The 26,509-nt window shown below is 35.4% G+C and overlaps 1 protein-coding gene across 1 annotated transcript in view; it reads right to left on the reverse strand.

Moving 5' to 3' along the window:
* GABRA1 (gamma-aminobutyric acid (GABA) A receptor, alpha 1) overlaps positions 1-26,509 on the reverse strand; it is a 59,148-nt gene that overhangs the window by 14,619 nt on the left and 18,020 nt on the right. The window contains exons 4-7 of the mRNA XM_008577234.1: positions 23,202-23,269; positions 15,730-15,950; positions 13,275-13,357; positions 6,461-6,604 (exon numbers count right to left, since the gene is read on the reverse strand). Of these exons, the coding sequence (XP_008575456.1) occupies positions 6,461-6,604; positions 13,275-13,357; positions 15,730-15,950; positions 23,202-23,269 (516 nt within the window). The remainder of the gene's footprint in view (positions 1-6,460; positions 6,605-13,274; positions 13,358-15,729; positions 15,951-23,201; positions 23,270-26,509) is intronic.

Genomic DNA, 26,509 nt, shown 5'->3' on the forward strand with positions numbered 1-26,509 from the left:
TCTTTTTTTTTTTTTTTTTTTTTTGTCTTTTTCCGTGTCCGGCAACGGATCGCAACCCTCAGTGTCGCGCCTGTACCGGACCAGGGACCGGCAACGGGATCGCAACCCCCGGTGTTGCTCCCGCGCCTCGCTCAGCCAGTGAGCGGGAACCGGTCTGCATGCGGGATCCGAACCCTCGGGCGGGAGCGCCGCCACGCTTCCCAAGCGGAGCACTATCCAGTGCACCACCGGGCCGGCCCCAACTCACATTTTCTTATTCTCAGTTTCCACATCTGTAAAATAGTGAGAAGTATGATTTAAGGAGAATACAGAATAACGGCTCTAGTTAAGATGATACTACATAAGCATGTTGAAATACATTTCAGTTCCTTTCTCCATTTTCTTCACTTTTCTCCCCAATCAGAATTGGTAGAAATGTTGGTAAAAGAAGCACATTTACTCTCTACAGCAGGAAATCATCTATGCATGCTTTCATTATTAATTGTTATTAATGATAACACTTGCCATTTACTGAGAACTTACTAAATACCTTCAACTTAATTTAATAGCTCTTGATTATATTTATAATACCTCACAATTTGTATTTTAGTTATCCATATGCTTATATTCCTCTCACCAAACTGAAAGCTAATGAGAAGGCAGCTAATCCATTGGACATAGAAGGACCTGACATATCTTCAGTATTCAATACCTGCCTTTGGTGAGAATGGATGCACTGAGGCTTAAGGACACTAAATCAAACAAAATCCATAGTATCTCTCTCTTGAAGAATAAAAAAAATATTAACCAGTTAATTAATTCTCTTTTTATTTTCTGTATGTATCTTTGATGATGTCTCTGAGATCATTTCAAAGAGAAAGAAGTGATCCAAATTTGAGAAAAATGCAGAAAAACAATTTTTCCCAGACTTAATAAATGTATCATTGTGTGGACATACCCATGTTACATTTCACCATCCCAGGGGTATGCAATATTATTCCTAACCATTAATATAGTTGTGGCCCATAAAATGTCACCAGCTCCAAGAAGAAAATCACATCTTTCATATAATGTCATTAAGATGAGTGTCTACATACATCCCATTATCTTTTGTTGTTTGCAGTGTGATATTTTAGCAAAGATTCTGAAAAGAATATGATTTTTGTAGATTTGAAGAGCTAGTATTTGACATTATATTTAGTTTATGAAAAAGTTCTCCCTAACAGATTAAGGAAAGAATAGGAGAACTTTTAATATTTTGAACCCATCTTTTTAAATTAAATGAAATCTGAGAAGTGTTGGAACAAAGCTTTTAAATAAGAAAAGAAAAAGTAGCAACATTAGAATCATATTGCAGTAGTTTTAAAATGAAAGAAAACCACTACAACAAGAACAAAAACCTCAGTCTTCTAAACTGGATTAAGAGAATACGTCTAGACATCAAGTGCTTATGCACTAAGCATGTCAAATTCTTTTCTTTTAATTCAACAGTCTAGAAGAATTTTAATTCAAATATCCTTGCACATCATCTAACCCTGAGGGAAGCTTGTAAATCAGATGTGACAATATTTCTGATATATTACATGACAAAGTTGAGAAGAGTAAAAGAAAAGAAACAGGGATATAATTTTACAAAGCAGGATTAAGCATTTGTTTATCCCTAGCTTCCAATCTTTGCTTTCTCAAATGTTAGAAGGTAAACATGTTGCTTAACTTCATTTCCTGATTTGTCCAATTAATATGATAGCATTTAGCTTAGTTACTTCCTGGGATGCTGTGAGAATGAAATTAAATGATAGACTGTGAAAGTACTTTTAAAACATCGGAGTTTTATACAGATTTATAGGGTAAAGATAGAAGTGTATTCTCCCTCCAGAACAGAAAGTCAACCATTCTGTCATTCATCATAATTGTATTGAACATAGATTCCATTGGAAACTGTCATTTTTCTTCCAAGTATTTTAATTTTGGTGTTTTCTATAGGTGCTACCTTTTTAAAAGGAATGATGTATTAAAAATATTTTTGAGGGGGTTGTGGTGGTTTTTAATAACTAGTTCAAAGAGTACTGAAATAGAAATAGAGGCAATGATTATAGTTCTAGGCCACTTAGCTTCTCTGGACTCATTTAGTCATTTGAAATATGAATGAGTTGACCAGATGACCACAGAAGTCTTTCCAGATGTCATATTCCATGTTCATAATTTTTTCTCTGGAGATCATGTACTAGGCTTTATTAATGGGATCTCTGAGACTCCTTTGATGAATGTTAATCACTGCTGTCACTCCATGGTCAAGGAAGAGTTACTGTCCTCATTATTTTGACCCTCCAGAGTCATTCTTAAATCAACTCATTCAGAGAATACTCCGTCTTGGAAAGAAGATCCCACAATTTCTCTTAGTCATCTCTTCTAAGGATTAATGTAGTCATTCAAAAGAAACATCCTTGTTCACCAAACTAACCTAAATTTCCTGTTGTCAAACTTACTTAGGTAAACATGGAGAACGTCTTATCATCATTGCATATTTTTAAAACATTGCATTTTACTACATCATACTGTTTCTGGACACTCTTATGCCTAATGACCAATTTAATTATTTTCCTATTTTATATAAAATTATATTTCATGCCATTTAATTACTGTTGTAATTTCTGCCTGGGCTCTCCTTGGAGAGTTGCTTAGGAAGCGCGATGTGGTGTGGTGGAAAGAGGCAGGAGGTCATGCCTCAGATCTAGTTCCAAACTGCCTGCTCTGATGCTTTAAGCAGAAGTGACCTCTTTCTCCTTTAAGCCATCATGTAGCTCTCTTGTACTTGCTGCATTGTTATTTATAATACCTGATATATATTGCACGAGATACTCTTTTAAGAAGTTTGCATGCCTTTTTCTCATTTTAATCTCACAGTAGCTCATGAACTAGAAGTCACACAGTTAATAAATGGTAAAACCTTGTAATATAACTCCAGAGTCAACCCTCTTAATGACTATGCCTCCGCTTCTCACATGCCTATGCTGTCTGTTACTAGTATGCCCTGTAGTTGAGAGCACATACTCTGCAGCTAGACTACCCAGGTTCAAAACCCAGCTCTGCCACTTCCCAGCTGTGTGACCTTGGAAAATTTTAAACCTCTCTGGGCCTCAAATACATCCCATCTATAAAATGAGGATAATAATAATAATATTTATATCCTAGGATTTTTGTGAAAATTGGATGTAAAGATTACAAGTCCCAGTACATGTTAATTACTTATCTCGCTGAACCATGAGCTTCTTGAGGGCAAGGGCTGTGCATTTTTCATCTCTCTTCTCCAGACCCAATAGCAGTTCTGAACACAGTGAATTAACAAATATTTTAAAAAATGAATGAATGAATGAATGAATAACAGAGAATTATATTGGATTTGAACGTTGACCGGATTTATCCTTCCTATGTGCCTGTAATAATTTCACTGTGACAGGTGAATAAGAAGTATATTTCAAACTAAGGTTCTAACTAATTTTCTTTCCTTAAATTTGATGGCAGACTCCAGGGAAGAGATTGTGCCTTTAATGTGTCTGCACCGAATTAAAAATTGCAAATATTATGTTGGGATCTCCATCTATTTCCCTCTGTCACTGAAGTTACCTCGAGGTATTTTGACCTGAAAGAGATCATTGAGATTGTTTGTGTATTCACATGTGTTTAGGTGACAGGCAAGCAGGATAACACCTTCTGACCTTCTAAGGGATGATCTGAATTGATTCTCTCCTCATGGAGAATTTTAAGGTAGATGGCAATGCCTTTTACCTAATTATTCTCAGTGTGTGTGCTCTCTGTTGTCATTTTCTAGTCTTTTGACAGTAGCAGGGAGGTAACAGCATTCAATGTCATTTATCTTAATGTCTTCAGGGCTTCACAAAGAAATGTGAAATATAGCACCAAAGATCTTACACAAAGCTCTGTGTTTTTTTCCACTGAGACCTATCAAGGTGGATTCTTGATGAGATAAAGTGGACCCAGAGGAAGTGTAGTTCAATGTTCTCTTGCAGAGTTGAAAACATACATCAAATTGAATTTCTTCATTATTCTCCCCACCCTCCAATATTCATTATGGGAATGACAGGGAAAAGCTCTTATTTTGTGCAGGTACAATTGCAGCTTTAACAATGCCTATTTCTAATGGATCCCACCTGTGAGGTCTAGCCAGCTTGATGGCATTGGGTTGGGCCACTGTCTCTTATCCCATTGCCCTTTTCTTGACTGTATATCTTCTCTGAGTTACTAGAATGTAGTTAGGTTGTAGGTCTCCAAGCTCATCTGATTAAGCCAGCAATTTTTCAGACACGAGAACTGGGGTATAAAGAGGATTAAATGGTCAAGGTCATTAGGGCTAGAATTAGAACAGAGGCATTCCCTCTTCTGAGCAACCCTTGAGACTTACACGTACTTCTACTATTGCATGCATGCTACAGCATTTGAATTGTTTCCCTGACGTCCTCCAACCTCTACTCTAATGATAGTAGATGAAGATTTTGTGGAAGGAAAGGTCTATGTGTATTCTTCTAAATGACCTTGCCTTGCAACAGTGAAAATTTGGCCCCAACAGACACAGTCTAAAAAAATGAAAAGTCAACCCCTGCAGCAATCCTTCCTTGATTATCCTAGTTTGAATCATTTCTGTTTTTATTCTGTAATTCAAAATATTTATTCAGTGCCTCCTATGTCTCAGCTACTATAGAAAATAATAGGGATACAGAAGACAGACATGGTCCCTGCCCTCACAGAAATGTTAATCACAGTACTTATCACTCATTTTGATAATTATGGTTTGTATGTTCATCCTCTCTTAGGTTTCAAAATTCATGAGAGCAAGTTCTGTGCCTTGTCTATCATTGAGTCTCTAATGCCTGTCATGATACTCAGCTTATAGTAGCAGTCAGTTTTTAAAAAGTAAACACAGCTCATTTTGGTATCTTTTCCAACATAACATGTTGTGAGAAAGAAAAATCTTTAGCATTTTATATATTTTAGAATATATTTAGAACTATAGCAAAAGCTACTACATACCATTTTGAGCAACTGCTATATAACAACTCTTCAGTATTTTACATTACATCATCTTTAATACGAGATTATAGGATTCTCATTCTTTATGAGAACAGGTTTTCTAACTGGATTAATGACTTGCCCAAAGTCACAAGGCTTCTACGTGTCAGGACCAGGACTTGAGTCTGCATCTTACTCACTGCAAAGCCTATGACCTTTCCATTATACCACTTGCATTTCTAATAAAGGCAAAGCTAAGGAACAATCTTCTCCATTTTTAAAAATAAGAAGCATAAACATTTAAGCTTCTAAGGTAGCTATGGGTGCTTTTAACCAAGCAAAAGACAGATCCTGTTAAGCAGAACTTACCCAATAATCACAGTAAGAGATACCAACCTATTATTGAATGTATTAGACTTACGAGGGTCCCAATATAAAGTCTGAAATCTAAGCAACAATTTTGTTGAGAAAAATAGCACCACTGCTTTTACTTATTAAGAAACCATCTTTCTTTAGAAATCGCAAATCAAAGTAAATGAGATTAATTTAAATTTTGCAAGAAATCCATAAAAGTAATTGTTGACCCTTTTTAAAGCCTTCAGTAATTGAACATGTTTAAAAGTATTGGGCTTTGGGGGGAATATGTTTTCCTAATTGTTAGAGTCCAGCTTTTATTACCTGACTTGAAGATCATATTTCAGATAGTACAAAATGGATAATTGCATAGCTAAACTCTTATTATTTGAAACAACATCAAAATTTGGGTCCAGCTTTCTTAATATTATCTCATGTAGTTCTGAGTATATCATTGGCAGATCAGTTACAACACTAAAAACAATCGAATCCCACCAACTTTTAATTAATAAATGGAATGATCAGTAATGTGGCTACGTCTCTGTTGACTTTACCTGGGAAAGATCCTAGCAATACAAATGGATTTGCAGAAGAAATGGGGTTTTTTATGTCCCATGTGTAATGATTACAGCTACAAATTCACCAAGATTCATTGACTCATTGTAATAAATGGGACCTAGATGATATTAATAGCTAATATTAATGAAAAGCTTTTTAAGTTCCAGGAATTGTGATAAGTACTCTTCATTGACTTAATTTATTCCTTCCAACAATTCTGCAAGGAGATCACAATCAACAAGTAAGGTGGAGGAGTAAGGATTTAACCCAGCCATTCATCCACAAGAATTTACATACCTAAATCCTGTGCTACATTGATCACACAGAACCAGCTCCTTATTTTGCAAACAAAGAAACAGAAGTTAAAATGCATTAAATGACAGGTCTAAGGCCACAGGTTTATAGAGTGTACATTAGTTCCCAGCTCAGCTGACCTCTAATTTAGTGCAATTTTCTCTCTACCTGTGTTACTAAAGGACTCACATCCTCACAAAACCTCTTTCTGTCCCTTCCCCCATATCTGGAGAAACAAAATGGCACTTACCTGTACTGGACTGAACAATTCCAGAGTCTACTGTTTGTCCAAGGAGATCATACTGGTTTAGGCGTGATCCATCTTCTGCTACAACCACTGAGCGTGCTGGCTCTCTGGTCCACTCATAAACAACTTCTGCTCTTGTATAAGCATCTAGAAGAAAAGAATGGAAAATTATCCATGTATTTTGCCACTTCAATTTTCCTAATTTGTTGCTGTGTTTTATCAGTGTCAAATTTTTCTTTTTTGTTTTTTGAAACATAGTTAATTGTATATGTCTGTGAAGTACACAGTTGCATATCAATAGCTATGTGTAATATGTGATGCTCAAATCAGGATAATTAGTATATTCAATATTATACAATGTTATCATTTTTCATGACCCTTTATGGATTCCTCCCTTAGCGCCCCACCTCTGTTAACCTCAGTCTGTTCTCTCCTTTCGAAAGTTCAACATATTATTGTGATTATTTTATCTTTCTTTCTTTCTTTTTTTAATTTTACTTTTTATTTTTTTAGCTCCCACTTATGAGTGAGGACATGTGGTATTTCTCTTTCTGTTGCCTGGCTTATTTCACTTATCATAATTTTCTCTAAGTTCACCCATGTTGCTGTGAATGACAGGATTTCTTTCCTTTTTCTGGCAGAGTAGCATTCCATTGTGTAAATATACCATGTTTTCCTTATCCAGTCATCTGATGAATGTCATTCAGGTTGGTTCCAACTCTTCACTATTCTAAATATTCACGATCATATTTTCTTTCTTTCTTTTTTTTTTTTTTTTTTTTTTACCGGTAAGGGGATTGTAACCCTTGGCTTGGTGTCGCCCGCACCACGCTCAGCCAGTGAACACACGGAGACGGTGCTCAAAGATCATATTTTCTATCTCATGGTTCCAGAAGGAGGCTATAGAAGGGGAGCTCATATCCCTTAGTTTGGAAAACTAAAACACACTTTCCTGATTCATTCAGTCATTTGTTTACTCTTCTGACAAATGGCTATAAAGCATCTACAAAGGACAAAGTACTGTGCTGGACATACAGTAGTGAACATAATGAACAAGAGTCCTGATCTCATGGTGCATATGTGGTTGTGGTAGAGACCAAAACTGATAAACAAATAAATATATAATTTCAAATAGTATTAAGTGCAGTAAAGCCATATACAACTGGGTAAAGTGATAGACAATGAAGGTGGTGAGGGCCCACATTAGGTAAGGAAGGAGACTGAGAGAGTCTCTGCAAAAGTGACACTTCTCCAAGTGCATAACAGAAATGAGGGGGTGAGCCATCTGAAAGTCTTGGGGAACAGTTTGCCCAACAGACAAACTACCAAGTATTTTCCTTTATACAGACAAAAGCTTGACTAGTTTGAGGAAGACCAATGTGTCTAGAGTGGAGTGAATGAAAGGTGAAATGAGGTTAGATGCAGAAGCTTGGGTCCAGATTATGTAAAGTCAAGGGAAGGTCATGATAAATGTAAAAAATAACACTGTAAATTTTGCTGCATGTCCATTTGCAAAGGATGTCTGAGTTTACTTTCTTTTTTTTTTATTGGTTATCTTTTTATGCATATTTACTATCACAATGATGATGAGTTGCATTGCATAGATCTTCTCAATCGTTTTCATTTCCCATGTCACTTTTAACCTAGCCATCTCCTGTAGAAATTGAGTCAACAATCCTGATCTTTATTTCATGCAGGTTGGAGGAGGAGAGTGTATAGAGTGAAAGAGAAGGATAAGAAGGAATTCCATAGTTTTTCTGAGTTCTAGTCACAAAACACCTACTCAACATAAGTTGGAATGATAGTACGTACTCTCCTCTATTTAGATGCAAGGTGATGTTAAAAATTTCAGGAACATGACTCTAGAAAAATCAAACTGTTTCCAGAGTTTTTGAGAGGAAGGCATAATATCAGAAGTTGGCCTTACTATGAAAGCTTGACTCTGGGCAATGGCCAACTTCTCTATTAGACTTAGAGGGCACAGTGCCTAGGGCCCACACTATTTTTAGGAGGCCACAAAAATATTTTAATTTCTTTTAAAAATCAGAAGATAAAATGAATCTAATCTAACCAGAATTATATTCATCTTTATGCAGACGTAGTCATAATATATATGAGGAATGTCCCCCAAAGGCCAAAGTGCCCAGGGCTCATAGAAGTCATGATGTGACCCTGCTTGACCCAACCTCCATCAAGAGGTGACCAGAGTTGGATATTGTGTTCAAATATGTATTTTCCCAAGCCAAAATATTATGACATGTAAAGTCATGGTTATGTAAAATTATGGTTTCCTTTTTACATGAAAATAAGGCTGCCTGAAAAACATATGCAAGCCATGACCCTCAGCCTCTAAAACAAAGCTCCTTCGTGGTCACTTCTCTCTGTGAGTGATGCAGAAAAATGTAGTCACTGTTCCTGATTCTACATAGGTATCTTTTCTGCTCCAGCATTATTTCTGGATCAACTTACAGGCAGATACCTTCTTAACAAATTTTTCCAGACGTTTGATAGAATAAACTAAAAATTAGCTTAGTGGTTCATGAGCTATGTAAAATTACAAATGGATGATTTAGAATTTGTCTTTATTGACTTTTCATTTTTAATTGTGGTTATCCTTGTTTATTTAAAGAAAAAAAGCATTTCAGCATTATATATAGTAGGAGGATTGCATCTATTAAGAGGGTATAAATTTGATTTTATTTTCTTAATCTCTTAGAAAAGATCAGAACACACTAGTTTGAGAAGGACCATATTGCTTACAATTTGTAGGTACCTCTGTTCAGTAAAATGGTGTTCTGACCATATATGCTTATTTTTTTAATGGAAGCATCTTACCTAAGAAGACACATTGAGTTTATTATGGTAGCATGGAATGACTGAATGTTCAATTTGGAAGGGCCTTAAAGGTTATACTGTTTAATCACATTTTAAAGATGGTAAGCTAAGGAATAGAACATTAAATTATTTGTTTAAGGGTGCTTTGCTATTTAGGGGAAAACCAAAATAAAAACTTAGTATGCCATTCATTCTATTCTACCTTTATTTACAGGGTTTTTCTAGGCAAAACCTGGATATTATATGCTCATAAGCCAAGCAAAGATACTTGGTGGTCATGTTGACAGCAATGAAGCCAATTCCACGTCTTGCATTATTTCACAGCAAACTAAACCTCTTATTACTATTAGCAACAGTGCACCATATCTTTCTATACCTTGTCATGTGTTGTCACTGGGCTACTACTATAATAGCAGAGAAAAAAAAGTATTACCATTAACTTCGAATCCATATAATTTTGGTGTCTCACTTCTTGCAATTTCTTAGAAAAAGGATTGTGTATGAAAATGTGTAGACCATCTACTACAAATATGGCATTATTATGAAGGTGAAGATTACTCATTATTCACATCTCTCAACGGAAATCTTCCAAATGAGGAGTAAATTCACATGATAAAAGCTGGGTTTTAAAATAGAGAAAACAGATATACTTAAAGCCATAGGATAGGTAATATATCCTATTTTCTTAAAGTTCAGCAGCTGAAAAGTAGTTTCTATGAAAACTTACTTGATTTTTGACTTCAGTATAAAGAAAAGAAAGTTAAAAAGAGTCTTCAAGTACTTAGTAAAAATTTTTAAGCTATGATTTCAAGTAAATCATATTACCTAAGAAAATGTTTAAAAAATAAACAAAACAAAATGGTTTTAGTTGGGGTTATAAAAGACCTTTGTAGTAGTACAACACTGGGAACATATACTTAGTATCAAAAGTGCAGCTTCTAATTGACACTATCACTCCACTTTTTAAAAAATATATATTGATGAATTTCACTTCACTTTTATGAACCCGTTTTTCCATTTGTATGACACAGATGAACTAAATAATTTCTGAAGTTATGTGCTGTTTGGAATTCATTTAAATTTATACTCATTTCTCTCCCCTAGTTTGCAAGACACTCTGCTTGATAATCTGTAAGTCAAGATAACCATTTATTAAGTCCTTACTATATCCAACACTTGCCTAGATAGTAATATGAGAATCCGTAAGCCAAATCTCTTCTTTTACAACCAAAGTCTCATTTTGTGTTTTCCTCAAAAACAAAGACAAAAACAAAAACAAACAAACAAACAAAAAAACAGTTCAGAGATGACAGCTGTATCATGCATATTATTTTTGGATTAACTGACCTTGTGAAGAAGCCAGAGAAATAATTAGACAACAAATGGGCTTCCACTGCCTCTTCCAATACCAATAGCAGACAATGGTAACTAGCAATGGTACTCTCCCTCAATAAACATAACTGTCTGAGACTGTATTTCAATGTCAAGTCTTCTCTGTTCAATTCCCAACAGTCCTAAATCTTCTTTTTTGAAGAAAGGGACATTTAAAGCCTGATTATTGTAATCTTTACCCATTCAATAAATATTTATTGAGTGCCTGCATTGTTTTAGCCTCTGTACTAGGAAATATTAGCAAATGTTACTCTCATGGAGATTGCAGTCTCCAGACAATAAAAACTGTGAACCAATAAATAAAACTAATAATTATTGCTGTGATAAATGGTAGAAAATAAATGCATTATGATCAAGAACACTGGTGGGGCAGTATGCAAATTTCAATAAAGTCATCAGGGAAGGCCCTAAGAAATGACATTTATGCTGAGATGTGGAAAGATAGAAGAGGCTAGCCAAGCTAACAACCAATGGAGTAGTAATCCAGGCAGAGAAAACAGCATGTGCAAAGGCCCTGAGGTGGAAAACAGCTTACTTATTTTTGTTTATCTTCAGCTTTCTCATATAAGACATATATTTGTTTTCTACTCTTCATATACTTCCCTCTTCCTCAAACACCTCCAATATCCTTCAGGTTGACAATGCACCCAATTGAAAGTATTTACTTCTCAGCCTCCTTTGCAAATAGTATTAGCAATATTTCACATATTTGATTAATGGAATGTGAGCAGATTCCTGGTAGGATTTTAGGGAAAGCTTTCATCTATTTGATGCAGACACTACTTCTTTCTTTTTCACCAACTATTTACCTTTATCTTGAAAGCGGATTCAATGGCTGGAGCTGTAGCAACCATGTTGTGATGAGGAAGAACATCTAAGAATGTCTTAACACATCAGCTTTGCTAAGGCACTGAAGTGACCAGCAATTAACCAATTATCATTTATGTTTCTACATCTTATATGAAAATAGACTCCCTCTTTTTTTCAAATATTCTCACTGCTGAAAACATTCCTAATTAAAAAAAAAAAAAACCCACGTAATTCATTGTTCAAATCAGGACTTTTTTTTTTTTTTTGTGACCGGTAAGGGGATCAGAACCCTTGGCTTGGTGTTGTCTGCACCGCGTTCAGCCAGTGAGCGCACCGGCCATCCCTATATAGGATCCCAACCTGCGGCCTCGGCGTGCCCTGCGCCGCTGCGCTCTCAGCATCCCACTCTCCTGAGTGAGCCATGGGTTCGGCCCCAAATCAGGACATTTTTGAAGGTAAAAGGGGACACTATCCGTAATCATATCAGTATATTAGGCATAAATCAGTACTAAGCAAACTTTGATGTGTGATCTTCCTTACTACAAGGTTATATTGTGGATTACATGAGCTTATGAATGTACAAATAGTTACTATACTGTCCAGCATGCAAGTAATACATAATACTTATTATCATTGTTAAAAAATGGAACTGGTTATCAGGAGACATAATAGCTCATGAAGTAGAGTATATTAAATTAAGAAAAAGGTGGAGAGAAGAGAGTTATATCATTGAAGTCCTATTTAGCTGACAGCTTTTGAAGTAGTTTACCCATGGGTTTCAGAATAGAATGAAGTTTAAAAATAATATTGTCTCTCCATGACTAGTACTGCTAGGAGCTTGAAGGCCCTTTTCTATTTTCTTTGTTTGCTGTCTTCCTGCACTACCACTATTTTCCTTCTATGAATCATATCTTCACCAAAATAGTTGCTCAAACTGCTTGACAAGTGAGAACAGAAAGCTGGTTAGGTGGTCCTGGAGTGGACTCAGTCCTTGTGCGTAATTCCCCTGAAGGAAACTGGGAATATATTTTCCCCACTCACTTCATGCATGTTACTACTCCAAAGCAGAAGGATAGAAAGAAGACCAGAGACCTGACTTTCCAGACCACTGTTCTCTAGGCTCCTCTGAGATGTGCCCAAATGTTTTCAAACAGCACAAACCAAGAAAATTATTATAAAAAGGTTTTATCTAGGATACTTTCAAGAACATTAATATATAGATATATACATAAATTCCATAGGATATACAAACTGATCTAGAAGTTTTCTAAGACTATAACTAGGGTAGGTTTTTTCTTAGAAACATCTGTTAGATATGGGTGCCATTACTGATAAATACCTACTTATTGCCCTTTGCTACTTACCAATATTTATATCTGGTAAACAAATTGAATTATTCTTAAGATGAAACAAGTGTCAGTAATGATATAAAAGAAATACAATGATCCCCATTTATTGGGAGGAAAATATTACCCATGAGATATAAGCATCCATACTCCACTTTTATTTATTAATACAACTTCAACAAAATTAGAATTCTTTTACTAAATAGTTCGATCCATTTTTTCTAGTCTGATAGAGAATTACTCTTCTCATGAAATAACATTAAAAAGTGAAGTTGAGGATTACTACTTATAGAAAGCCTTTGCACTATATTGCTATTTAAATTTTCTTGATGCTCTTACCTACCTGTCACTCTGACAGACATAACCAATTGTAGGTCCCTTACTTAAAGACTTAGTTTTTATAAGAATAAAAAAATGTACATAAATTTACTCACAGCTTCCAAATTTTAGTGGGCAGGCATGGGCATCCATAGGGAAGTCCTCCAAATGCATTGGACATTCAGCTCTCACCGTCAGCCTTATTTATTAAGGAAAATATAGGATACAAACAACAGCCATATAGATTAGACACTTCAAGATACACACCAGTGGGATGTTATTAAGTGTAGCAAATACATCAGCAAAGCAGGAGAAAGAGGCATAAACTGCAGAGCTGTGACAAAATGTTAATAATCATAGGATTTAAGGTAAACTTTTACAACAATGCCTGTATTCTATCCATTTTTTGTTTGCTTGCTTTGAAAAAATAGGTGACATCTGATTTTGTACAATGGGCAAGCATTGCTAACATTTTCCACAACAAACACCATCAACCAGTCCACCTAGCTACAGCAAATTCTTAGAGAATAAATCTAGGTGTTGGCAAATAAACACTTGCAGAAATAGTAACTCCTTCTTGGTTCGAAGACATGGAGAGCAAGAAAGAGAAAAGAATTTTTCTTGTCCTAAATGCAGCTCTCTACCTCCGCCCCTAAAATAACACCAAATGCCTAAACAAAGAAGTAGGCTAAGGGGGAAGTGTCCTCAGGCTTTGTGAGATTGAGATTGATGTGAAGTCTCCTTGAGAGTTTACATGTGATCTGTCTGTATTCCAACCATTTAGTTTTATTTAGAACTCTGCTGCCAAACTGAAGCCGGGACTCTGCTATGCATCTCTTTTGTCCCTGGAATGTTTGGGAATGTAAATTCTATTCATGTTTTCTAAAAAGGATTGTTTTTGTTCTCAGTTTGTGGAATTATGAAGAAATTTTTACTCATTTCTCTCATGTGATTTTTAGCAAGTTTATTTACCCATATCATTAAGTTGCTCAAGAAATATGGTAAGATGGCTTTATGGCCAATAAAATCATTAAGTGACTATAATACTGATGAAAGCAAATGAAAGATGCATAAATTAGCAATTACATTACATTCTTAAATCAAACTATTAAGGAAAGCAATGCATTAACAAAAGTGGTGAGAAATTTAAGAGATGGAAGATATAGGTTAGTTATACATTGCGTATAGTTATTATATAGATTAGTTATACATTGCGTATATCAGAAACCATTAATCAGTAAATAATTCAGGATACACAAATCACTCCTCAGAAAATTGCCACCTGGGAGGAATGGACACTGGATTTAGGTTCAAAGGCAAGTGTAGAGTGTTTTACAGGGAAGAATATCTCAAATTTCAAATATAAATAGGTCCTGGTTGAATGATCGGAAAGTTCTCAACCCATGTGCCCACTGGTTCTCTATTCTATTTTTCTCTTCTAGTTTTTAGTTTTGATTTGTTTTGTTTTGTTTTTTCCATTCTTTAAGTCCTATTACACATTGACTAGGTAGGTCCAATATCTAATATGGTTCCTGAAGCATTTTTTTTCCTTCTCATTTGAATGTTTGTGTTTGAAAAGCTAGGCATTCTGGCAGTTTTCTTCAAAGGCAAAATATCACTCTATTTCCATGCTAAACACAACACACTAAATTGAAGATTTTGCCTTTATTACTTTTTTATACCAAGAAAAAGAAAAAAAAAATGAACAGTCTGAATTATCCTGCTCTGGACAGATCTACAAAAACAATATTCTAACAGTTCATCTGGGAATGAAAACCTGCTGCTTTTAAGAATGAGTTCTGGAAAATTTTTATTTTCTCATGAATTAAGAATATTTTTAAACACCACTTTGTTTTCTTTAAAAGTCATCAACACTTTGTTTGATTCATAATTTCTCCATTCAACCATAAATGAATAGAGCACTTACTAGATATTGGGCTTTGCAGTAATAATGAAAATGGGGAAATGTTATAAACCAAAAATATGGCTATAAACATATATATGTAGTCTTCTGTTTAAGCAAAATTAACAATATTTATATTCTCAATCTAGGTGGCAATACCACTGTGAATTCATATACTTTTTCAAATACATATTTCCACACGAATCTGTTTTCTTTTAAGAATTTTTTTAACTTTTTTTTATTTTCTGTCTTTTGTTCCTTCATTTTTAGTAGAAATATTTTCAGATATACACTGTTAGAAAGCCTCTAGAAAATTAATCTATAACATACTGAAATACAGTAATATATGAAGTTTATAATAGGGGAAGGATTGAATTAGACATTCAATTCTAGTTCATATTGAATTAGAGCAGGTTGGAGTGATATCATGATATTAATACATATCATAAACATTTTGTTGGTTTTTATAATCATTTTATTTACCATTTTAACGCTCGGATTATACTTCAGTAAGTTAAATTTTCACAGCAAAGTAGTTTTTAAGGTTGAAAACAGAAAAAACCAGAAAACCAAATCTTCCACCACAACCCATCAGCTTGATGATTGCCTGCAAGGGGAAGAGAATAACGTGCAGAAAGACCAACCCAGGAGAACACAGCCATTCTTACCTCATGGTGTACAATAATGTGCCATCCTCTGTGATCCGCAGGAGTTTGTTGGGCATGGTCATGTTGTGGGCCACTGACTTTTTTCCATTGTGAAAAAAGGTGTCCGGAGTCCAAATTTTACTTGCCATTAGGTTATTTAACCGGAGAACTGTCATGGGTCCTTTAAATTTTAACCTTTCATCCTTCCAGCTTTGACGGAAAAATACATCTATTGTATATTCCTAGGTAATTTTGGAAAATGGCAAAGAGTTCACTGTGCTGTATTTTGCAATTTAAATATCTCTACACAGACAACACAAAATTTTTTGTATCTTTGGAATTAAAATGTTAGCTAGGTGATGTTTCTAGAAATTAACTTGTGGTAGTATGCACATACTGATCTCAGGTGAATCACTGGTTGGTGTAATGATTTTTCTAAAGTATCTAAAATGCCTGACACATTTCTTGGTCATATTTTTTTTTTGGCCAATAATCTTCTCGAATATATAAAATGAAAGTAACACCCCACTCCCAACCCCTTCCCAACCCGACTACACTGGCACCTGAAGAAATAGAATATATTACAATTAAAAACAAAATCATATTAGAGCGGATTATGTACAGAAAAATGTTTAAATTAAATAATTCCATTTATAAAAATAAAGCATAGTGTTTTAGGGTCCTTCCATGGTCTCTGATCAACCTCATATCCAAACCCAAATCAATCGTGGTTTTAATGTGGGTGTGAAAATACCGTCTTCCTTTTGGCTAAACATATTTCTCACAGATAATGTATATATACTTTCAATTCTCCTACACAATCAAGAAGATTATGAAAATAAGAAATCCATTTCTACTAGTACTTTGGATCTTTTCCTAAATGTTAAAAAAAATAAAGAAGAATGCAAAGTGTGTGGGTGAGTGTGAGTGTGTGTTTGTGATTGTATATGCGTATAAGTCACATGAGAAATGTGTGAAGCTCATCAGCGTTCACAGCTAGGGAATCTATTTATTTGAATAAACACAGCATTCCTTATGGCAATGCCCAGAGACAAACATCTGTTAATCTGAAAACAAGCAATTTGACTTACCAGCTCCTAAAATTGAAAAGGGTAATATCCATCTTCTTTGCAGTACTTGCTACACTGGCACTAAATTTGAAACTCAATGGTTTGAAATAAAGATTACCATATTCTCCATTAATTTTAGCATGCTACAAATCAGAAGGACTAACTTGAAAACATCAACGCTACATTTTCCTAATCCTCTGAGCCCTGATGCATCAGAAAGGAGTTGTTTTCTTAATTTTATACATATCATCTTTAGGACATAGAAAATAAATAACGTCTGTCTCTAGGCATTTTGTGCATTTGTTTGACTACCTGTCTCTTTCCCAGGGTTTAAGCAAAACTGGGTAAAAACTGAATGAAAGTGCCTCCTTCTGGCACCTGTTTAGCATTGCTGATCCCTTACTGATCAAGTAACTAATAATTATTATTGCATGGTTTATAATGCATCAAGCAGAGTGATAATCACTAACTGAAATGGAAACAAGGAAGTGAAACATGATGCCAATATGTCTTTCCAGTCAAAACAAGTTACCTTGTTTATTGGTTAGATTTTTTTTGTGCCTGGAAGTGTCAGATGCAAGGCACTACAATACATGATAGGAATTTACTCACTAGCAAACCTTTGTTAAGCATCTGTTAAATTCAGCAGAGGGAAAACCTGATTAGGCTTGGTTGCTGTAAGAAAAACCCAGGGAGGGGTAAGATGGGCACAGGATAGTATTTCCGATGAGGAGAGAAAGGGGGAGGTGGACTGTGGCTTCTATCAGGAAGTGATACAGTGTGGCAGTGCTTGTCAGAGAAACAGAGTGGATGGATCTACTCTGAACTGAGCACCTTCTCTTCTCTGGACAATTGGTAAGCGTGTGACATAGTGATCTGATATATGATAATATTTCTATTACTCAGGACTTAGCCACATGAGCTCTATTCTTTATCCAACTGAACTACTTTAGACTGGTCAGCAGTAGAGCAGATGGCCACTGGTAAATCAAGGTTCCAGGGGATGTCTAAGCTGACCATGTTCCCATGAATCTAAAAATTTGATTCACTTATTTGAGACTTTTGGAAAATAAAATAAATGTTAACTATAAAATAAACTTAAATTGATTTATTACCAAATATTTGCCAAGATATATTTCAAAGTCAATGATTTCAAGCAATTATGGCAGAACTTGCCAAAGTTCTGATGTTTACAAGTTTATTATATTTACAGCCAGGTTTATTTGCTAATGGCAGACAATGAAATCCCCAGATTCGTTTAAGACATTCTTTTTTTTTTTTTTTTTCCTTTTTGTCTTTTTTCGTGGCCGGCAACGGATTGCCACCCTCAGTGTCGCGCCCATACCGGACCGGGACCGGCAATGGGATCGCAACCCTCGGCGTTGCCCCCGCACCTCGCTCAGCCAGTGAGCGGGAACCGGTCTGTATGTGGGATCCGAACCCTCGGCGGGAGCGCCACTGCGCTTCCCAAGCAGCGCACTATCACAGTGCACCACCGGGCTGGCCCTCATTTAAGACATTCTCCCTTCAAATATTGTACCAGTCACACACACATACTTATATGCACAGAAAAGGAACAACACTAACTGGACAAGCATTAGTTTCATTCTCCCCTTTGTTAGAAGTAGAAATGGAAACTGAGGTATAAAGCAGTTGATAATGATCAGCTTCTGCTTAACCAAGACTGTAAATATTTGGTCTCCCATTTTCTGGGAAATGCTCCTGTGTGCTTGCCTTTGTAGCAGCAGATGGTTCCCAGTAGCCACCTGTATGATGTGATCTTCCCCCATGGCCACAGTTTATTAGACCAAGAATGGGCATCAGGACCAAGATGGGTCGGGGCAAGGTTATAGCACAGTGGTAATGAATGTAAGTTCCAAACCTACAGGCTGAATGGCCTCAGGTAATTTTTTACCCTCACTAAGCCCCAGTTTCCTATCTATAAAGTGAGTATAATGTACTTGGCTATTGTGAGAAGTGAGCTAATACTTGTGAACAGCTTGCAAAAATGCCTAGAAGATAGGAAGCATTTAGAAAATAAAAAATTAGTATTTGTCTCCCATTTTATTATTTTATCAACACAAATTTATATTAGATTTCTATGTAACTGGGAATTTAAAAGTACTATTTCATTGGAAATTTGTAGAGCAGGAACCCTGAAGAGAGTGAGAATGAGGTCATAACCAAGCAAAGCAAAAGCAGAAGGCAAAGGAGGAAACTTGATGGAAGACAGTCTGAGTAGGAAGCTTTGCTGAAAAATTTGTTCAAGTTTTAGGGTTTCAGCCCCCACTACTCAAGAGAAAAGTCTCTCTGAGTTACTCTGTTCAATTGAGTAAGTCCCTGAAGAATATGAGCCTTTTTCTGAAGATCTGGGACAAAACATCCGCTACGTTTCTAAATAAATATTGTGTTGAAGTGTTCCCGCTTGCACCATTTTTTACCATCTGTGTGTGCTTTCACTTAATACATTTTAAGCACTATGGAAAACAAGGCTGTATGATTGTGCTGCCTGGATATTTCTGTCAGAACCTGGTGCCCTGGGAATGTGCTGTTTGATTGCCAATTAATGGTTTTTAAAATAAATTTAGGGAGATGTCCTAATTTTGTTTTTCATACCAGATGAATTCAGATGCCCTGGGAGCTATGGAGTCTCCAGGGATGAACGGCCTGGGTTCAAGTTGATACACTTAGCTAGCTAGTCACTTTCTTTCTCCAGAAAATATGGATAAGAATAGTATTTGAGGTTTGGCATGAGGATGAAATAAAATATGATCTGTAAAGCCTTTAGCATGGTGCCTAACATATTGTAAACATTCGCTAATGTTAAATGTTGTTATGGTTATTATTATTAATTAGATATTTTATTAGTTCTCACTTTAATAACTACAAAGCTTTTCCTGTTTTGAAAAATAGCTTTGTCATTCTGCCTCTTAATTTTGATTGTCTCTAAATCACACTGCTCCCTCCTTCTTATTCAAAATTCTCCCGTAATATGATTTAAATGATTAATCTTCTAAAGCAAGATGGAAAGATGCAATTTCAACTATCCACTTAGCAAATTAGTTGCAGACCTATGCTAATTAGATCTCTTGACAGAACAATTCAAACACTGTCTGGTTTAGAAGTTTTAGGCTTGAGCACTCTCTCTGTTATTCCTATCTGTTATTTGACCAGAGTTCATACATGAAACGTAGTTCATGATAACCACAGGGTTAATTGTATATGAAAAATGCTACTGTGCACCTTTATTCTAAGACAAAAACAAACAAACAAACAACAACACTGGTTTCTTAAGTCACAACTAACCTGAATCGATAATTCAAAGCATGGTAAACATTTTTCAAGGGAAGAGAAAGGTTTTTGATCACATGTAACTTCATTTGAGAGGTGTCACTTAACTTCTTTTGAACATCTGCTCTTTGTGGGGCACCATGCCAGGTGCTGGAGACAGAGAAAGAATAACCTTTTTTTTTTTTTTTTCTTTGTGAAGGGTTTTTATTAGTAGTAGGAGAAGGAGTATTGTTATCAGTGTGTAACGTTTGTAATGTGTCATCTCCTCTCTTTATGTTTTCATCAATGAGAAAACAACTTTGTCAGTGTAAAAGTCCTGAATGTTTTTCATTCTCTCACACTCTTCTACTGGGGAAGGGGAGAAGGGAGGAGTAACTTAATCTGATGGGTGAATTTGGAAGAAGAAATCAATCTTGCTTATTTCATCCCTTTCCTCTGGTCTTTTTCATTGTGGGTGCTGTCTGTCCATAAGGCTGACAAATTCTGCTGTGCTTCTCCATGCTGGAAGTTTCACATGGACAATCGACACCAGAGCAGAGGGAGGTCAACATTGCCTGGGACTGGATGAGTTAATATGTTGACTCTGGTGCTTACTCTTTGCAAACTCACTTGTCTGCAGATTCAAGCTACATTCTCCAATATTATCATTATTAGTGATAAATATGATATTTTTACTTCCATGTCCTTTACTCGATTGTCTTATTTCTCAAAAGTTGTTATTTATTGGGTCCCATAAGACCTCAATTGTTTAATAATAATATAGTCTCCTAAACCTGTTATCTGTAAGTAGTAATTCACCACTTACTCTAGATCGGCAATGCACTAATACTATGACACATGTGAAATAAGTGTTCCTTCATGATTTCAGGCATTGTTTTAGGAAAATAAGACATTTATTTATATAAGAGAAATACCTTTACAAAACAGTACTAGCTATGTGGCCAAAAGCTAAATGGTATTTTATAGTTAATAAAGGTGATTAGAATGCCAAAAGGGAAAGTTAATTTCTTATCAGATTGATAAAAAATAATTTCATCAAGCATTTGGGCCTTGATTTGGCCTGCGTGAAAATATAAGATTTAAGTTGGTGGAGAGAAGAGGAAATTTCCATGAGGTCTACATTGCGTAAGGGTCAAAGACAAAAATAACAGTAGCTACTATTTATTAAGCACTATTTATAGACCCTTTATATATCACATTTAAAATTTTTAAAAGTCTTACAGGGATAGGCAGCTATAATAATATATACATTCGATAGAATTTGAGCCTTAGAAGCTTCAGCAATTTGCCCAAGGTCATGTTGGTGGTGTTCGTAAGATTTGAATTCAGTCCCCTTGATCATAGAGCCAGTCCTGTTAACCCCCAAGCAAGATTGCCTCACAGAAAGCAGGACTCACACAAACGACTAAAGTAAATAGTTAATATCAGGAACAAGTGAGGGAGATTGTGGCGAAATTATTTATAGATTGTATGGAACACAGGCAGAAGAATTTAAATGGTAAATCTATCTGGAACCTATTTATAAAAGTGCCATGAAAGAAAAATGTTATAGGAAGACTGAGTTCCAACATGGGAGAGTCACAGTGGCTCCTCAGAGTGTTCGATTTTGCAAAAAAATATTTTATCACACAGTATTTCAACAAAGTGGTCTACAGACTGACCATAATGACAAAATGAGCTGTGAGAGGAATAAATCCACAATTATGGTTGACATTTATATTTTTAGTTCTTGCATAGTAGTAATGGCTAACTTTTGTTGAGGGTTTATTATATGTCAAGTATTGTCTTAAGTGCTTTCATGTTTTAATTTATTTAATATTTGTAAAAACCCCATGAGGCATTATTACTCCCCTTTTATAAATGAAAAAACTGATCCAAAGAAATGCTAAGCAACTGCCCCAAACACACCCTTCTAAGTGGAGGAGCTGGGATTATAAACGCAGGCCATCTGGTTCAGAAAAACCTGCATTCTTCCATACCACTTTGTTGTCTTTCATATACTCCACTGATTTTTATTTGCACAGTTGGTACATTTAAAAACTCGTCTTTAGATTTAAAATATTAATTATCCCCTGAGCCAGGATTTCCTGATGTTTAATTCACAGAATACTAGTTTCACAGAATGTTAACAGGTATCAAATGATGAAAAAGGGATTTGGACAAATATGATTGGAAAACACTTGATCAAATATTGTCAGACAGGTTTCCTTACCTCAGGACTTCTCAGAGCTTTTACCCTACCAAGGTGGTTGTACCGTGAATTTCTACACTTTTGGAAATGTTGGCCTCAGTTGATATTTCCTGTACCTCTTATTCTGAATCACTCTAAGCTACTTTGAAATCAAAGGACTTTTATACTAAGATGATGCTAACAAAAAGCAATTTTGCAAATAATATGTAATTAATATATCTTTGAAATATCCATAATGGTATTTCTTCAGCCTCTTTATGATGCTCTCACATAGAAGCTTGGCTGTTATGAGTTTAGAAATATTATATAATATCTGCAGAGCTCTACAGATTTACAAACACCTATCATATTGAAGAGAAATTCACGTTAACTTATTTGGGTTGGGAAAAAAAAGTATTCATTTTCTTCCCACTCAGTAATAATTTAATAAATGCCTTTTGTAATGATGCAGAATATTTTCCACTGGTGTATTTTATTTTAAATATTTCTTTATCTAATTCTGGTCAAGTGTTCACTCTACTTTTATATTCATTTCCCTTTTAGAGCCAAAATAATTCAGATATTTTAATATTGCTATTATATAACAGTGTTGGCTACCTGAAAACCTAGCGTGCTTGCATCAACATGGCTTCTAACTAAAATGAGAGGTAATTCACACTATATGGATTGCAGAACATAAACCAAGCCAAAGCAAATATTTCAAAGATGGAAAAAAGGGAGACTGCAGTGGTTGACAGCAATAGGACTGGTCTGAGAAGCAGATGGGAATTTTTCTATAATATCAATGCTATATATACATTATATACTACATATTATACACACAGAGACGCACAAAGGTATAGCTGAGCCTTTTCAGATTTCTCCCTAAATAGTCTATGTATTCCTTAAAATAGGTAAATTTAAAAATACCCCAAGAAAACCAAAGATGCAGTGTGACTTACCATATCATGGTCTGAAACGGGTCCAAAACTGGTGACGAAGATGTCAGTCTTCACTTCAGTTACACGCTCTGATGAAGCAGGAAATTGGGCCAGTGAGTGTCGATCAACAGCTCTTATTAGATCTCACAACCACATATTCACACCCAAATGTGAAATGTATTGGCTTTGATTAGCTATTTCTAAAATAGGTCCACTGTGTAGTCCTGATAATTTACTGCTTACACATGAAATTTCACAGTTAATATTTTCAATGGAGAATGGAGCCTAAATATGCCACTTTGGGAGGCAGACTTTATGGAAAACTCAGCTGTTGCTTAATGAATTCTTCAAGAATGGACACACTTACCTAAAGGATACTTAACCACTTCATATTATAATAAAAATATGTTAGCATATGGGTATGGCTTAAGCTTAAATATTTTTATACAGCAAGGCAGAACTTCCAGGTATTTAGGCTACTCTTGGGAAGTACACAGTATGTTTTAGCAAGCTTTGTTAACTCTTTAAGGACTCAAGAGTATGTTTTATAAAAGATTACTTTCTTGCACTAAATCATAGCCGAATTAACCAAATTACTCCCTGGGAAAAATATGACAACCGATATAAGTATCTTCAATTTTGAGGATGAGGAGAACATATTATGGTCTAGATTGTTTCAATTTCAATGTGATTTTATTATATTGGTCTCAGATGGCACATATTTCAGACAATAAAACATATGTATTACAGTTCCGTGACAACTCAACACAGATATTTTCAAAGAAATACAGTCACTTAGCAAGAAATAGAAAAACGTGGCTTACAGAAAAGGAAGCAATTTGTTGAGGAGTGAGAAAGAAAAAGATAACTTCATAATTTTTACCTTTAACTCTGAGAAATCACAGTCCAGTACCTTAAGCAGTACATTTCATTTATCCGGACCTTTGTATCACTAGCATAAGGACATTAAAAAGGTGATCCAATATATGAAATAAAAAATTCTTTGAGCTGGCATTTCTTCCTCAGTAATTTACTTTAAATAGTTCATACTTTCAGTATAAACTTCTCCCAAGGAGGTCACGTAATACACTATATAACATGTGTACCTCAATGGATACAATAACTTGGAGTTCGAGATATTCCCTTAAATAATCATAACCATTCCATTGTTTTTTGTTTCTGCCAAAAACAAAAACAAAAGCAAAAAACCCTAAAATCGTTGGCTCCAAAACACTTGAATGAGCCCCTTCATGTAAGAATTATCTGGGGTTTATTCTTTAAAAAGTTCAAAATGGGGACATAGCTTGTGGCAATGAGAGGAGAGTTGTGTTTCTGGAACGCACTAACAACCTCGGCTTTAATATGCTGTGGAAACTGTGTGGAGTTTGAGAGGCACAGTTGTCAGCAATAAGTCTAAGGGATCGTAATCATTCTCCTACTGTAATGTCCCCGTTCTCATGCCTTACAGTAGCCATTTTCCTAGTATATATACCTCTTTCTCCAACACGCACTATCTCACCACATGTATTTTTTACTAAACTAACTCTTTTTCTTAGTTAAAAACTTCTGTTATTTTTTAAGATTCCATCAAGAGCTCACACTTTATTAGAATGTTATAACTGTCTTTCAATTAAAAACAATAATAAAAAAATCTAGGCTATGAAAGCTAGAATGTATCATGTTAAATTAGTTCATTTTTGTCCTTTCTCTTTCAACATTTCCCTTTCTGTATCAAGCAATGGAGTCATCACTTGGATTTTCTTGGATATAATGAAATGTACATTTATTATCATGAAAAAAGTACAAAAAGAGAAAGACAACAGGTAATAGAGCCTTGGGCACATTTTCACTCTAAATTCGTTGTGCATGCCCATTACTGGAAATAATTTTATTTTGTATTATTTATAGATTAATTCCTTTTAGTTAACTTCATCTGAAACTGTGTGCTCAAGGACAATTAGTATCTAAATTATATTTTTACACAAGTCTTTATATGATCAGATGTTCCTGTTTGGTTTTTTGTTTGTTTGTTTTCTAATTAGTTGATTCAACTTCACTTTGTTTCCAAGTGTAAGGTTTATGATAATTATCTAGTAGAACTTAGTGATATGTAATCAAAATTACGTACATTCTTCTCATTTTTTTTTACTTGTAAAAGAATGTTCATTTAGGGAATATGTACTAATTAATTCCTGTCAGCATACTTGCACGTACATGGCAGCCTAGGGCAGCTCTCCTGGAATCCTTTATTATCTGTTTCTTGAGTGTGGGAGAGCATAATTTCTGCACTTTAAGGGAACTCCCGAAGGTAGCTAGCTTTCCAAAACTGGCTCACCAGATGTTTTAGGAGCAACCAATCTGCACTATCCAGCATGATAAAATGCCCTGAAGTAGTAAGGTGTCCACCTGCCAAATATACAGGTCATTTCCCTCTATTGTTTTTAGATTGTTAATAGATGACCATGCTATATAAACAACATATAATAAAGCCTAAAAGCCTGTGTATTAAAGATGATTTTATCAATCAAGTAGAACATGAAACATGGTTAAATATATGCATATTTATTTCCATGTATAATTGTTTCTGTGCCATACAGAGATTAGGCATAAATGAAAAGCAATTGACATAAATGACTCTAACCACACATTTAAAACCTATTTGTTTAATGTTATATCTGTCCTTGCCCCTAACCTTATTTACCATACCAGTTCATCATCTTCAGGTACTTCACCTTATTTTCCACTTACCAACTCCTCATTGTTATATTCCAAGGCAAAGACTCTGACCTATAGCCCCTATATCATGGATCTCTCAAATGACCTTCTCACCAAGCACTCAAATCAGTCAACTATCCTTAAAGAGTTTCTGATTTTGCTCTCTATTTATTCTCTTTCTCCTCCAAACGCAGTCACAAAACCATAGGTTTCAGGCAATCTCTCAAATGACCTTCTCACCAAGCACTCAAATCAGTCAACTATCCTTAAAGAGTTTCTGACTTTGCTCTCTATTTATTCTCTTTCTCCTCCAAACGCAGTCACAAAACCATAGGTTTCAGGCAGCAAAATTTCCAAGTTCCAAAACTGAATAATGCCTCTGGGGAATGGCAGTGACCAGTCAACTACTAAATGGAAGGAGTGAGTGATGGCATAGGAGTGGGAGACGCAGAGTGTAATGAAATTCTGCACACCATGTGGAACTTGGGGGGACAGGATCATTAAAAAAGGATGCATGTGTTTGGGTTGAGATCTAAGGGAATTTCTGAGGAACCTCCCTTTTCCCAGTGGTTGGAAAATTTAGTCATCTCAGCTCCTTCCCTCAATGAGATACT

The sequence above is a fragment of the Galeopterus variegatus genome, unplaced genomic scaffold (genome assembly GCF_000696425.1).
Source record: "Galeopterus variegatus unplaced genomic scaffold, G_variegatus-3.0.2 Scaffold1465, whole genome shotgun sequence".
NCBI lineage: Eukaryota > Metazoa > Chordata > Mammalia > Dermoptera > Cynocephalidae > Galeopterus > Galeopterus variegatus.